This window comes from Pelodiscus sinensis, chromosome 23 (assembly GCF_049634645.1).
Source record: "Pelodiscus sinensis isolate JC-2024 chromosome 23, ASM4963464v1, whole genome shotgun sequence".
Lineage (NCBI taxonomy): Eukaryota > Metazoa > Chordata > Testudines > Trionychidae > Pelodiscus > Pelodiscus sinensis.
The window spans coordinates 3,271,725-3,288,220 of NC_134733.1; the positions used below are offsets into that span (position 1 = coordinate 3,271,725).

Here is a 16,496-nt window from a genome sequence, read left to right on the forward strand (position 1 = left end):
CCATGTGATCCCCTCCTGTTCTCCCATTCTGGTTCCTTCTCAGTCCTAGTGAACTCACCTGGACAGTCCCAGTCTCTCCCCCGACATCCTGCTCTGATGTCCCAATTTACCCCTCTGCACCTGACACTAAATGCCATGGACTGATGGGCTGTCCCTTCTGCATGAGCCAAGCACCTTTGTCTCCAATGCTGCCTGGACACCAACAGGGGAGCACTGAGAAACCAGGGAGCAGAGTGTCTGCTCTGCGTTCCAGTGCCCAGGGCTATAGTGGCCTAGAGCAACAAATGCAGGAAAAGCCCTGGTCAGTCACAGCGGTGCTGAGCTGGGAGCATGCAAGCCCAGAAAGTTTCATTGAAGAATTTAACACCTAGCTCTAAATCACTTTTACTGAGCAGGAGTGAACTCTCGAGACTCAGAACTTAACCAAATTTAGGCAATTTTTCATAGGAATAGCAACAGGCTTGGCCCTGCCAAATTTCAAGTCCTTGCTCCAAAGCATGGGGGTATTAGAACTTAACTGTACAAAATATTTTATTTGGGCAAAACAACATTATCTCCTAATCTCATTTTCATAAACTATTGGTAATTCATCCCGAGGCAGCCCCCTGACATGGACATTTCACTCTGAACAGTTACATTTTAGGGAAGTCATAAGCCAACTGAAAAAAAGGTCCAATAATGGGAAATGCCGGGCAACTGTGCACAGAAAGGCCACTGCCACTGCCCAAAATAGTGACTTGGATTCGGCTATTTTTCAGGCAGTGCATGGCCTGTGCATAAGGTTGCAGCATTCCAGAACTAGTAGTTAATGTTAATCTCTAATAAAGTCTTTTACACGGAGCAATGACTTACTCACATATTTTCAAGAGTATGGAGTAAAAAAGGGATGTGCTTTTGGTTTGGCTTATAGGAAGGACCCAAATTCAGAGTCCATTGTAGTCAAATTTATGGTCATAGGAAATTAAAGCTATTTAAATCTGAGATTCCACAGTGTTGTAAGGATCCTGAGCAGGATGTAAAAGAATAGCTGAATATTCAACTACTTGATAAGCCTAGGCAGTTGAGTTGACTATTAGAACCACAGAACCATAGAGCCGGAAGAGACCCAAGAAGGTCGTCAAGTTCAGTCCCCTGCCCAAGGCAGGACCAATCCCAACTAAATCAACCCAGCCAGGGCTTTGTCAAGCTGAGACTTAAACACCTCTAGGGATGGAGACTCCACTACTTCCCTAGGTAACCCATCCCAGCGCTTCACCACCCTCCTAGTGAAATAGTTTTTCCTGATATCCAACCTGGACCTCTCCCACTGCAACTTGAGCCCATTGCTCCTTGTTCTGCCATTTGTCACCACTGAGAACAGCCTCTCTCCAGCCTCTTTGGAACCTCCCTTCAGGAAGTTGAAGGCTGCTATTAAATCCCCTCTCACTCTTTGCTTCTGCAGACTAAACAGACCCAACTCCCTCAGCCTCTCCTCACCCCTTGCTATATCAGAGGCAACAAAGGGAGAGAGGGGAGCAGGAGCCAGTGCTGGGGGGAACTGGTTTAAAAGGAACTGTGCTGTGCTGGACTTAGCCAGACAATAATGAAACTATGGCACTCTTGTACTTATATGCACCATCTAGTTGTGCTGTCATGCTCATCCTATGCAAGGCCTTTCAGGGCCTCCAATGATCAGTCTGGTCAATTGTCCCCAGTGGGAAGCTCACGCTTGGCAAAATTTAAAACCATGTTTGTTTTTTGCAGCAGGCCTACAATGCATTCACTCACATACACCTTTGTCTTACGATGAGAGGAGTCATAACAAATGATTCTCATATAGTGTGACAGGCAAAAGAAATCAGCAGAGTTTTTGTAGAGTTTTAGAGTAGTTTGCTGGTGGGTCCACAGAAATTAACAACAGCCCATTTTTGTGTGTCCTTAGTAACTTTCCCAATTAGGCATAAATACATTATAAAAATACTTTCAGATGGAACCTGCTGTTAGTTACCCCTTTTCTATTTGAATCGGTCATCAATTAACAATAATATTTTAGCACTTCTGTTCCTGAAGGGTTTTAAAGCATTTCACAAACTGGACCATATCCTGACAGCTTCAGCTCCTCATGAATCTGACTTAGTATTTCTATTAGCCCACTGAAAAGCAGTGTGGAGCATGTAACAAACCAGCACACAGAAATGCTTTACACTAGTAATGGTAGGAGACAATTTTATCAATGACACCAGAGCAAACTATTCTTATGAAAAGAGACATGGGGTCTTTAATGTCCAGGTAGCGCAGTCCTAAGGTCTCATCCACAATATGCCCAACACAATGCATAGAACTCAATTCATTTACCTTTAAGATGAGTGAAACTTGCCAGCATATGAAACTGTTTTCAGGATTTTGATACAAAAAGACGCCCCCTCGGGTACTTACATGGTGCCAACAGGGCAAGTTGTCAAGTCCCCAAAAACATTTAACTTGAAAAGGTCACACAATGACAGGGGATAGTTGTTCCTTTTCCAGTTGCTCCCCCCCCATTGACTTTGCTCATGTAAAACTCATTTCACTGATCAATGTTTTGCCATCTACTTCATTTAAATGAGTCAAATGTCCCAAGCAAAATAACCCGCCAGTAAAAGATTCTAATTCAGCAGAAGCAGCTGCTCATTCAGAGATACTAGAATTTCTCCTCCTTTGGTCAAGGCAACACTTACGTACATCACATTGCTTTAAAGGCACCTTGCAGAGTGGGCTGGATTCAGGTGCTCATGCTGATCCATTTAAGCAGGCTGCTAGGATGGTTGTCTTTCTTGCAGCAATTCACAAGGCACAGGTGTCGTGCTTGTTAGAAAACCGCCTCAGAATTCTGCCTGAATGGCAGACATGCAGATGCACAGTGGACCTCCGGCCCTAGGGTGTGTCTAGGCTATAGAGCCTATAATAATGGTATAGCATAACCCTGCTAACATAACCCTGTAGCACAGGTGAAGGCTACACTGATAGAAGGACTTTTTTGATCAGTGCACAAACACCATCTCCCCAGATAATAACTCATTCTTCTGTCAGCACACCTGGGAGACAGACTGGCATACCCAACCCATTCAGCTATGCCTACCTAACTTTTAAGTGAAACCCAAGCCCTGGATGACACACAAACTTGCACTGGTTTGATTAAACCAGAGAAACCCATGTATAGACGTTCTTATTTTGGTTTAAGAGTAACTTATTCCCAAAGCAGAGTGCCTATGAAACCTTGGGCACTGGTTTCCTCACCTCTGTAACTGAATTGGTACAATGCTGCCCAGACAAGCCCAGAATTTTTCACCAATTTGCAGAAATTGCTCTTTGGCCATGAGGGCTGAAGGGAGTGTGCAAAAGCTGCTGAGAATCAGGAATGCCCGGCTGTCCTTAATGGACATGGGTACAGATACGTGGATACATTTAGGGTTTTGTTTTGACAACACACTAGAAAAAATGTTTTATTGTCACTAAGTAAATGTCCATTTTAGGGCCTGGAGGCTCCAACTTTGATTTCATAGTATGGTCTGAATATTAATGGAGAACCTGATCTGCTGGACATTTCTCCCTCCATCCAGGGCCAGACGCTTTCTCTGTTCCCACTAGCAATCCAGTACCATCCCTGTGCACGAACAGCAACGATTTACAGGTAAGAACGGGAAAGTATTTAATGAACTTGTAGCCTTAAAAAATACGAGTTAGCAGCTGGAAAGAAAGAGAGAGCATGTGAGTGGCCAGAACGCCACAGACCACTAGCAAGTTCTCTGCACACCACCAGCCAGCAATCCATACGTCGCTTTGCAGACTGTATTATGGTGGATGCATCTTCACAGGGAGAGCCATCAGGTCAACTTTTGTTATTCAAGAGACAGACTTTGCTCAGAAGCACCTGAGTTTTATGGAGCAACCTTTGTCTGGTGCCATCCCTGTGCAAAAGAGCAAGCTGGGATCATCTCTGGGCACTGAGAGCATATGCACTCCAATTTGCGCTAGAGAAGCCAGTGCCCAGGCTGTTGACTTCATACAGACGTAGGGATTGGGCAGAGCTGGGAAGCGTTTTTTGTCACTCGCAGCATTTTTATCGCCTCTTTTGCTTAATGCTGGAGGTTTTGGGCTCCTTTAGCACAGCAATCTCCCTGACAGAGGCAAAGGCTGAGGTGGTGGCTGGATGCCAATGAGGTACAAGCCATTGGGAAGAGAGGTCAGTTGTTTGGTTCGAAGGCTGCAGCCTGTTGATAGCGCTATCACCAGAACAATGCAGAGTCATAAGACACTGTAGTCAAACAGCTGGAAAACTAAGCAGAGGTCAATTATTTTATTGCCCCATAGCTCCTCTCCCAGCCTAGCGAGCAGTATTTGAAAAGGATGAAGCTGGCTCGTATAGTAACACAGCTGGCTGCTCCTCAGCCCTCCCTCATTCTGTCTCTCAAGCAGCAATCCCACATTTACCTCTTTCCTGGTGTAGCCACACACACGGACACAGGCACACAATATATACATTTGGATCCCGGAATTGACACACTGCAAAGGAAGACAGCACCACTCAGAGAGGACGGTGCATTCAGCAGCTGTCTAAAGAGAAATCTCTTGACTTTCTGTTAAACTTGCAATGTTTGTCTTTATTTGTTCTTTATCTTTTCAAAATGAAAATAGTCTTGAGTCATTTTCTTTCTTTTGTTTAAATATTTGTCCTATGTATTTACAAGCCTTTAAGGTGTGTTCTAAAGGGTTTCAAAGTGTCACTAGTACTGCCCCCCCTCAGGGTAGCACTTTGTTTCGAAGGAGTTTTTCTTGGAGCACACTGGTCCATAGCATTTTCCCAAATACATTTCCTTCTGCTCCAAGGTAATGCGTGTTTTAATTACAATTTTCTTTTTAATCTCTCAAGCAAGCTGGGAGGCAGGCAGAAAATCTGATGGCAATTTAATAAAAATCATTTTCTCATGGAGCTTACCTCAAACCCTTGGAAAGTTTTAACTACCAGGCTTTGAAACAAAACTGAGGTGCAGCTGAAGGGGAGGGACATTTATTTCTCTGCTTTTTTCTATCATACAATTTGTTTACAGAAACTGCAAATTTAAGAATTACACTGGCATTTGCAGTCCTTAAAATAATAAATTAATGTTTTCAACTTTTTTTTGCTAAACAGATCTGTTTTTAAAAGTATGAGTCCTTGTTTAAAAAGAAAAGAAAAAAATGATTAAAACAGAAAATATTTTCTATAAATAATACATGTATTTTGGTATAGTGCTCCCGCCCTCAGGTCTGAAGTTTACTTTTTTTCCTCAAGTACCTTTTTCCTCCATGATCACCTTTATGTTTATCTATTTTTTCCTCTCCCACTCGTGCATGTGTGGGAGAAGGAGGGGGTTATGCGCGAGAATTGGCCTTGCTGCACCGTGATTGGCGAAGACGTGAAACTTTTTAAAAAAATACTTAAATTGTTTTTTGTTTTGTTTTCTGTATTTTAAGTTTTAATTATCCTCTGATTCCTCTTCAGCCTCCCGTAGCCATGTGAAAAATGCTGTCACTGATTTCAGTGCTACTCCTTTCCCATTCTGCTCTGCTGGGTCCTTGCTGCTTTCCCATTTGTAGAAGGCATCTTCTGATATCACCTCCTCGTCATACAGGCAGTCAAAAAACATCCGTAACAGATCTGCAAGGGGGAACATGTGTTTAGCAGTGTACGGAAGTCAGTAGACAAGGAAATACAGAAATGTTTAAAATCTGAATAAAAGCAGCCTTTACTACACTGAGAAGTGGAGAAGCAAGTCGAGGGAATTGATGTTAATAGCGATTGAGTCACTTGTGTGCTGACTGTGTAGGCTATTAAGGTTAAAATACATACCTGCTAAAGTCAAGTATCTGCTGATGCTACAAAACATGCTGCCATATGTTAAACGTACTTGGGACGGAAGATTCCCCAAGCATTGTTACAGGCTGAGCACTGACTGGCTAAGTAGTAGTTCAGCCGAAAAAGACCTGGGGATGACAGTGGATGAGAAGCTGGATATGAGTCAACAGTGTGCCCTTGTAGCCAAGAAGGCTAATGGCATATTAGTTTGCATTAAGAGGAGCATTGCCAGCGGATCTACAGATGTGATTATTCCCCTTTATTTTGCACTGGTGAGGCCACATCTGGAGTATTGCATCCAGTTCTGGGCCTCCCATTATAGAAAGGATGTGGACACATTGGAGAGGGTCCAGCAGAGGGCAACCAAAATGATTAGGGGGCTGCAGCACATGACCTATGAGAAGCTGAGGGATTTGGGTTTGTTTAGTCTGCAGAAGAGAAGCGTGAGGGGGGGAATTGATAGCAGACTTCAATTTCCTGAAGGGAGGTTCCAAAGAGGCTGGAGAGAGGCTGTTCTCAGTGGTGACGGATGCAGAACAAGGAGCAAGGATCTCATGTTGCAGAGAGGGAGGTCTAGGTTAGATATTAGGAAAAACTATTTCCTGAGGAGGGTGAGGAAGCGCTGGGATGGGTTCCCAAGGGATAGGGTGGAGTCTCCATCCCTAGGGCTATGCTGCGCCAAAGGAACGTGTCTGCTTTTTCGGAAGAGTTTATTTCGCCATTCCTATAATCCTCATTGTATGAGGAAGAAGGGTTGTGCTGAAAGGGGAGGTTTTTCCAAAATTTGGCCCTGTGTAGACAGGCCAATTTTCAGAAAAGCCTCTTTTGAAAGACAAACGGAAAAAGATACACAAATTGGAGTTTGCAATTCGCATATCTTTTACCGACATTCTTTGCAGTCTAGATATGCCCAGAACTGTTTAAGTCCCAGCTTGACCAAGCCCTGGCTGAGAGGGCTGAGTTGGGGCTGGTCCTGCTTTGGGCAGGGGGCTGGACTCGATGACCTCGTGAGTTCTCTTCCAGCCCTGGGGTTCTAATCTCTCTGGGGGGGAATGTGAGGTGAACCGCAGGCAATATTATGAACTTCAAACAACCGTACTGCACAAGGCTCCAGACAAGAATGGGCTTTGGGGACAATGTCAAATGATTTCCTTGGGGTAATTTCTAGGGGAGGTGAATGCAAACCCCCCTCCCATTTATGCAAAAAGTCAGCCGTGGAGATCGCTGTTCGCTTGTTCCCAAAACCTCAAGTTCAAAGGCTCAAGCTGTGTAGGGGACGACTGATGCATGGGTGTTCTCATTCTAAGCTCAGGCGCTATGAACTAGTAACCATAGAAAAACTGTGGGGTTTGAAGGACCAATTTCCACCAGAGCCCCAGTTGGAGCTGAGGTGTGTTGGAGTCTGGTAGACTTATTATCATGCAAACAGGCTCTTTATTGTTTTTAATAAGTTTCGTTTATAGTTCTGCAGTCTGTAGAATAGATGGATGTGCTTAGAAAGGGCTGTGTGGTAACTCAGCTCTGCTGGCCAGTGCAGCTGGTCTGAGCCTTCGGGAGAAAGCAAAGCACAGACGCTGGCCTGTTTGGGGAGCCTGGTTTGCTAGGAACATCGCAGTGTAGACACGTAACTGGACAGCCTGGAAAACCCCTGTCAGGAGGCAGAGAAACCCATGTCTTTGCCCTAGACAGATGATGGCTGAAAACTCAAGAGCCTGGTGCAGATTTCCTCATGGAAGCCAATACAGGTGCTGCGGGCAAGAGCACTGGTCTTAAGCCATGAACTAAATAACTGGGTGCTGTAATAGTAGTTTGTCCTGAGCCCCCCTGGCACCCACCCAACCAATTTGTTCCACCAGCAGAAAGAGCACAATATCCCAGACCGAGACCCAGACTGGATTTTTCCCTTCAATGCAAAATAGTCATTTCTTAAATCCTCCCCTCCCCCCCACCAAATGCCACTTACTAGGAGGCTGATCAAGTTTTACTATTGATGCTTGTAGTGCATAAAGTGCTTGTAGTTCCTTCTCTGTATCCGAGTCTAGGTACTTGAGTAAGATCGGAACTCGCTGCTTGATAACAGCAGTGTCCACACGGAAATTAGAAGAATCCACTGGAGAGAAGAAGAAGAATCGGGGTTACTTCTGGTGGCTCTTAAGCCAGTGGCAGGTATTTCATCATATTTATTTATTAACATAGAAGTGACAAACGCAGGTTAGTAAGAAACAGGAAGAGGACTGGAACAGCTGGTGCACAGGGTATTTGCTATTCCTAGCAAAGGAACATATAATCTGTCTCTCGGTGCTGCCCGCCTCCCAAGTACAACAAACATTTACAGAAGCTCTGGACCACATTTTCAGCCAGGACTCTATCCAGTCTTCATGTAGGGACACAACAAATTTGCACACACTGTGCTGGCTATTTCTATAAGGGGAAGAAGTAATTATGCATCGTGTACAATAACAATGGCTCTTCAAGATGTGCGTCCTTGTGGGAGCTGCATTGTAGGTGCATTTGTATCCCAGCCCCTCTACTCAGCAATTTTAGTTTCTGTTCAGCCTGAACATCCCTGCTTGTGGTCTGCCTCAAGTGAACCCCACCCTGAGCCTCCTCTAACGGATGTGACAGGAGCACTCAAGGACAGTCAGGTCATTGCAGAGAAACTGAATGAATTCTTTGCATCGGTCTTCTCGGCTGAGGTTGCAAGGGAGATTCCCAAACTCGAGTCATTCTTTTTAGGTGACAAATCTGAGGGATTGTCCCAGACTGAGCTGTCATTACAGGAGGTTTTGAAACAAATTGATAAATGAAACAATAAGTCGTCACCGGGACCAGATGGCATTCACCCAAGGGTTCTGACTGGGGAATTATGAACTGTGGTTTGTAATTTATCCTTTAAATCATCTTCCGTACCAAATGACTGGAGGACAGCTAATGTGATGCCAACTTTTGAAAAGGACTCTTGAGGTGATCCTGGCAATTACAGGGTAGTAAATCTAACTTCAGACAAATGGTTGAAACTATAGTAAAGAACAGAATTGTCAGACACGTGGATAAATATAATTTGTAGGAGAAAAGTCAACATGGTTCTATAAAAGGAAATCATGACTCACAAGGAGTCCTGTGGCACCTTATAGGCTAACAGATGTATTGGAACATAAGCTTTTGTGGGCAAAGACCCACTTCATCACATGCATCTTATGCTCCAATACATCTGTTAGTCTATAAGGTGTCACAGGACTCCTTGTCGCTTTTGCAGATCCAGACTAACACAGCTACCCCTCTGATACTTAATCTATTAGAATTCTTTGAAAGGGTCAACTAACAGGTGGGCCAAGGGGATCCAGTGGATATAAGCGTACTTAGATTTCTAAAAGCATTTGACCAGGTCCCTCAGCGAAACTTCTTAAGCAAAATAACATGTCATGGGATAAGAGGGAAGATCATGGATTGATAAGTGGTTAAAAGACAGAAAACAAAGGCTAGCAATGAATAGTAGGTTTTCAGAATGGAGAGAGGTAACTAGTGGTGTCCCGAAAAGGTCTCTCTTAGGACCAATCCAATTCAACATATTCATAAATGGTCTGGAGAAAGGGGTAAACAGTAAGAGGCAAAATTTGCAGATGATACTAAATTGCTCAAGATAGTTAAGTCCAAAGTGGACCACGAAGAGCTTCAAAAGGATGTCTCAAAACAAGGCGATTGGACAACAAAATGGCAGATGAATTTTAATGTTGATAAATGCAAAGTAATGCACATTGGAAACAAAATTCCAACTATAAATACAAAACGATGAGGACTAAATTATCTATTATCGCTTGAGGAAGATCTTGGAGTCATTGTGGATAGTTCTCTGAAAACATCCATTCAATGTGCAGCAGTGGTCAAAACAGCAAACAGTATGTTAGGAATCCTTTAAAAAGGGCTAGAGAATAAGACAGAGAATATCTTATTGCCTCTATATACACGCATGGTACACCCACATCTTGAATACTGCGTACAGATGTGATCGCCTCATCGCAAAAAAATGGACAGATGACTAGGAAGGTATATAAATATATTGCGCAAGAATCCAGGAAGGCCAAAGTGCAATTGGAATTGCACTTAGCAAGGGATGTGAAGCGTAACAAGAAAGGTTTCTACAGGCATGTTAGCAATAAGAGGGTGATCAGGGAGGGGGTGGAGTCCTCACTGGATGAGGGAGGTAATGTAGTGACAGACGATGTGGGAAAAGCTGAAGTACTTGATGTTTTTTTTGCCTCTGTCTTCGTAGACAAGGTCAGCTCCCAGACTGCTGCACTAGGTAACACAGAATGGGAAGGAGGTGGGCAGCCCTCGGTGGAGAAAGAACAGGTTAAGAACAATTTAGAAAAGCTGGACATACACAGATCCATGGGGCCGGATCTAATGCATCCGAGGGTACTGAGGAAGTTGGCAAATGTCAATGCAGAGCCTTTGGCCATTATCTTTGCGATCAGGAGAGGTACTAGGTAATTTGAAAAAGGCAAATGTACTGCCCATCTTCAAAAAAAAAGGGGGGGGTTGGGGGGTGGGGAAGGAGGACAGTCCAGGGAACTACAAACCAAAAGAAATCTGATGAGGTTCAACAAGGACAAGGCAGAGTCCTGCCCTTGGGACGGAAGAATCCCAAGCACTGTTACAGGCTGGGGACCGAATGGCTAAGTAGAATTTCTGCAGAAAAGGACCTGGGGATGACAGTGGATGAAAAGCTGGATATGAGTCAACAGTGCATCCTTGTAGCCAACAAGGCTAATGGCATATTAGGGAGTATTAGGAGGAGCACTGACAGCTAATCTAGGGAAGTGATTATTCACCTTTATTTGGCACTGGTGAGGCCTCATCTGGAGTTTGCGTCTGGTTCTGGGGCCCCCAGTACAGAAAGAATGTGGACGCATTGGAAAGGGTCCAACGGAGGGCGACCAAAATGATGAGGGGGCTGGAGCACATGACCTACGAGGAGAAGCTGAGGGATTTGGGCTTATTTAGTCTGCAGAAGAGAAGAGTGAGGGGGGATTTGAGAGCAGCCTTCAACTTCCTGAAGGGAGGTTCCAAAGAGGATGGAGAGAGGCTGTTCTCAGTAGTAACAGATGACGGAACGAGGAGCCAAGTTGGTCTCAAGTTGCAGTGGGGGAGGTCTAGGTTGGATATTAAGAGAAACTCTTTCCTGGGGGGGGAGGGGGGGGGAGAGGAAGCACTGGGATGGGTTCCCTAGGGAGTGGGTGGAATCTCCATCCTTAGAGGTTTTTAAGTCCCAGCTTGACCAAGCCGTGGCTGGGATGATTTAGTTGGGGTTGGTCCTGCTTTGGGCAGGAGGCTGGATGTGATGAACCCTGGGATTCTATGAAGAAAAGATATATTGGCATTGGAAAAGATTCACAAAAGGGGGACAAAAATGATTAGGGTTTTGGAATGGCTGCCATATGAGGAGAGAGTAAAAAAACTGGAACTTTTCAGCTAAAAAAGAGGGACTGAGGGGGGATATGATAGAGGTCTATAGAATCATGACTGTTGTTGAGAAAGTAAATAAGGAAAAGTTATTTACTTATTTCCGTAACACTAGAATTAGGGGGTCACCAAATGAAATTAATAGGTAGCACGTTTAAATACAACAAAAAGAAGTATTTCTTTACACAATGCATAGGCAACCTGTGGAACTCCTTGCCAGGATGTTATGAAGGCTAGGATTTTAACTGGGTGGGTTAATTCATGGTGGTTTAGTCCATCAATGACCAGGATGAGCAGGAATGGTATCCCCATTGGTCATGGCCTGAGCCCCGAGCATCTCCAGGGAGTGCAGCTAAGCTCCTAGCTCCTGATGATTCTTGCTACCATGCTTTGGAGCCACTAGCACCATGGTGGCTACTTATGCTGGGGAAACCCTCGCGCTGGCCAACGATTCACTTTGGGAGCTCGGAGCCCCTTTTCTTGAGCCGTTCTGTGGGTCACTCAGAATAGCACCTAGTGGAGTTTCATAACAAACAGGTATAATTCAACAGAGATTGAGGTCCCTGTTCAAGAGGGACCCAGGTGCTGAGTTGAGGGGCACTGGCAGGCCTGTGTGTGGGGAGGGGCAGCTGGCACACCCCTCCGGTACTGGAACTGACAGGGGTATCAGCACTTCACTGTCTTCAGCACAAAAACGCTACACTCTGGGAGAAAAAAATCTTGATCCGCAGCCTCAATCGGAAAAATACGTGGTTAAATCCCAAGTAATCTCTACATTCATTAATTTCATATTTGATTAGTTTGTACAGAATTATCTTGAAAGTTACTCACCTATAATGGCTGCTTTACAAACTGCTGTCATTAAAGCTCTAAGGAATGTAGGTGAACTCATCTCGCTTTCATCTAGATTAGCCTGAAATCAAGAGTAAATAGATCTGTTAAGAACACTCAGAAGCTGTTGCCAAAATCCACTGCTGAATTTGGCACTGTGTGAAAGTTGCTGCCATAGGAATCTAGTTCAGACCTTCAGTAAAAATTCACCCCATCTTGAAAACAGACCCCATCTAATTTAGACCTATCACTTTGTATATGTAATTGGGATTATTTTTTCCGGTGCTCATTACTTGGAATTTTATTTACTGTGTAATCATTCAGTTTAGAGAGATCCCTTTGTAACTTTTCAGAGTCAGCCTTGGACATAACTATCTTGAGTAATTTTATGTCACGTGAATATTTTTCCACCTTACTAGTTACTCCATTTTCAAGACCATTTATGAATATGTTGAAAAGCACAGGTCTGAGTAAAGAACTTTGGGGGATCCCACGATAAACCTCTTTCTTTTAACCAGTTACTGATCTTTGAGTGGACTTTCCCTCTTATACCATGACTGCTCACTTTGTCAAAAGATTTCTGAAAGTCCAATTACACCTTATTGTCTGGATCATCCTTATCTACATGGTTAAACAATTCTGGGGAGACAGCTCAGTGGTTCGAGCATTGGCCTGCTAAACCTATGGTTGTGAGTTCAATCCCTGAAGGGACCATTTGGGGCAAATCTGTCAGGGATGGTACTTAGCTCTCCTGGGAGTGGAGGGGACCAGGCTCCATGACCTCTTCAGGTCCCTTCCAGCTCTATGAGATGGTCTCTCTCTCTCTCTATACATATATTTTATTTATATAATACATTGAGAGGCAGGATTTCTCTTTACAAAAGCTATGTTGACTCTTCTGCAACATTTGTTCATCTGTGTGCCTGATAATTTTGTTCTTTATTTTAAATTCAACCTTTTTGCCTAGTACTGAAGTGAACTTACCGGCTTCAGTTGCCAGTATTGCTTCTGGACCCCGCTTTTAAAAATAGATGTTACGTTAGCTACCCTCCAGTCATCTGGTACAGAATATGATTTAAGTAATAGGTTACATGCCATGCTTAGTATTTCTGCAACTTTACATACGAGTCCCTTCAAAACTCTTACATGAATGCCATCTGGTCCCGGTGACTTCTTATTGTTGAGCAATTTATTTCAAAAGCTCCTTTACTGACACCTCAAATCAGGGATAGCGTCTCAGATTTGTCACCTAAAAAGCATTGCTCAGATCTCCCCACATCCTCTGACGTGAAGACTAATGCAAAAACATCACTTAGCTTCTCTGCAATGGCTTTGTCGAGTGCTCCTTTAGCACCCTGATCAGCCAGTGGGTCTTCCCCTCCTCCCACTGTCTGTCTGGCAGGTTTCCTACTTCCGATGTACAGTAAAACTCCAATAGTCCGGCATCCAGTTGTCCGGCACTCCTGATAGTCCGGCATCAATGGAATCCGGAACTGCTCAGGTCAGCCACTCTCACGGCCGGGCTGCTGTGAGCCACACGTGCGCTCACAGCCCGTGCTGTTCTGCTCAGTCCCCAGTGTGCACAGCATCCAGCCTGCATATGCTAGCAGCCGGCCGCTGAGCACAGGCAGCTGCTTTGGGACCCAGACATGAGGTTGGGGGAGAAGAGGGATTGGGTGACAGCAGGGAGGGGAGGTGTTTGGCTCTGCGATGGGAAGGGGATTGGGTTGCGCACGGTGTCCCGGCCAGCTCACTGAAAAGCCGGCCACTCAGCGCATGTGCCCCAGAGCCTGGAGGAAGATGCATGGCTGTACCGGTGATTCCAGGACCCGAGCACAAGGTGGGGGGAAGGGAGGGGAGATTGGGTTGGGAGTATGCCCCTTTATAGTACCTCCTGGTACTCCGGCATATCCGATAATCCGGCACCACCTAGGTGGTTCCAAAGGTGCTGGATTATCGGAAGTCTACTGTACTTACATTTTTGCTGTTCATTTATGTGTCCTAAACTAGCTGCTCTTCAAATTCTTTCTCCAACTATTTTATCATATTTTTTACACTTGGCTGCCAGTTTATGCTCCTTTCTATTTTACCTCACTAGGATCTTACTTCCAATTTAAGAATATAAGAACGGCCAGACTGGGTCAGACCAAAGGTCCATCCAGCCCAGCGTCCTGTATGCCAACAGTGACCAATGCCAGATGTCCCAGAGGCAATGAACAGAACAGGGAACCATTAAGTAAGTGATCCCTCTCCTGTCATCCATTTCTAGCCTCTGACAAAGAGAGGTGAGGGACACCACCTCTCCCCATCTTGGCTAATAGCCATTGATGAACCTCACCTACATTAATTTATGTAGTTCTTTTTTGAACTGTGTTAAAGTCCCGGTCTTCACAATATCCTCTGGCAAAGAGTTCCACAAGTTGACTATGTGAAGAAAAACTTCCTCTTGTGCGTTTAAAACCTGCTACCTATTAATTTCATTTGGTGATCCCTAGTTCTTATGTTATAACTTTTCTTTATTCACTTTCTCCATGCCTGTCATGATTTTATATACCTCTATCATATCCCCCGTAGTCTCCTGTTTTTTAAGCTGAAAAATCCCAGTCTTGTTAATCTATCATATGGGACCCGTTCCAAACCCCTAATCATTTTTGTTGCCCTTTTCTGAACCTTTTCCAATGCCAATACATCTTTTTTGAGGCGACCACACCTTTACGCAGTATTCAAGATGTGGGCATATCATGGATTTATATAGAGGCAATAAGATATTCTCTGTCTTATTCTCTATCTCTTTTTAAAGAATTCCTAACACTCTGTTTGCTTTTTTGATGGCCGCTGCACACTGAGTGGATGTTTTCAGAGAACTATCCACAATGACGCCAAGATCTCTCTCTTGAGTAGTTACAGCTAAATTAGTCCCCATCATTTTGTATATATAGTTGGGACTATTGTTTTCAATGTGCATTACTTTACATTTATCAACATTAACATTCATTTGCCATTTTGTTTCCCAGTCACCTAGTTTTGTGAGATACTTTTGAAGATCTTTACAGTCTGCTTTGTTCTTAATTATCTGCAGTTTAGTATCATCTGCAAATTTTGCTACCTCACTGTTTACACCTTTCTCCAGAGCATTTATAAATAGATTGATTGGATTGGTCCCAGTGCAGACAACAGTAGTTACCTCCGTCCATTCTGAAAACTTACCATTTATTCCTACCCTTTGTTTCCTGTCTTTTAACCAGTTATCTATCCATGAGAGGATCTTCCCTCTTCTCCCATGACAAGTTACTTTGCTTTAAGAGCTTTTTGTGAGGGACTGTGTCAAAGGATCTCTGGAAATCTAAGTACACTGCATCCACTGGATCCTCCTTGTCCACATGCCTGATGACCACCCCAAAAAACTCTAGTAGATAATTTTTAAAGGATGCCTTTTTGTCTTTAGCCACCTGGCTTACTTGGCTCTTTAGCCATCATAGAATATTTGTGTGTGTGTGTGTGTGTGTGTGTGCGCGCACACGCGCGTGTAGGTGGGGGGGAGAGAAATATATCTTTAGTGTGAGCCCCTCTTTTGGTAGTTTTTCAATAGTCTCCTTGCAATCTGCAGGCATTGCACTTTTGTGACTGTTCCTTCTAATTTCCAGTTAACTAGTTTCCTATTTTTTTTCTCTGCTCTGAAATTAAACACTACTGTGTTAAACTGCTAACAAAGATGTTAAATCTGTATTATGAATACTTTTACCGAGCTATTCAGCTACCATAGCCTAAGCTTTGCATAGGACTAAATCAAGAATTGCTTCTCTGTTTCTGGGTTCCAGTCAAGCTGCTCCAAGAGGTAGTTATTTATGGTGTCTACACATTTTATTTCCACATCCCTTCCCGAGGTGACATATACCCAGTTAATATGGTGATAGCTGAAATCTTCCCTTCCTATTATGTTTTCTGCCTTTGCAGCCTTTCTAATCTTGTTCAGCATTTTACCATCAACATCCGGGTCAAGTGGCCATAGTATATTTCTAGGTGTACTCTTTGACCAGGTCTAAACTGTGGGGGGAAGGCTGGCTTACGGTATGCAACTCCAGCTATGTAAATAATGTAGCTGGAGTAAAAATACCTTAAGTTGAGCTTGGTGCCGTCTCCACAGTGGGAGATCGATGGGATAATTGCTTCCATCAACTTCCCTTACTCCTCGCAACAGCAAGGAGTACTGGCAAAGACTGGGATGCCATCAGCATTTGATTTACTGGGTCTTTACTAGACCACTAAATTGAACCTCGAAAGATTGATTGACAGAGAATCCTCCGGTAAGTGGAGACATGGCCTTATTAAACAAACAGGGCATTTCTAG

General features: G+C 44.0%; 1 protein-coding gene across 17 annotated transcripts in view; it reads right to left on the reverse strand.

Annotated features, from left to right (window-relative positions):
* Nucleotides 1-4,301: 4,301 nt before the first annotated feature.
* EIF4G3 (eukaryotic translation initiation factor 4 gamma 3) overlaps nucleotides 4,302-16,496 on the reverse strand; it is a 324,364-nt gene continuing 312,169 nt past the window's right edge. For all 17 annotated transcript variants that reach the window (XM_075906746.1, XM_075906736.1, XM_075906731.1 and 14 more), the window contains 3 exons: nucleotides 12,149-12,230; nucleotides 7,818-7,964; nucleotides 4,302-5,656 (listed from right to left, as the gene is read on the reverse strand). In XM_075906746.1, coding sequence (XP_075762861.1) covers nucleotides 5,475-5,656; nucleotides 7,818-7,964; nucleotides 12,149-12,230 — 411 coding nt within the window. In that variant the 3' untranslated portion in view covers nucleotides 4,302-5,474. The remainder of the gene's footprint in view (nucleotides 5,657-7,817; nucleotides 7,965-12,148; nucleotides 12,231-16,496) is intronic.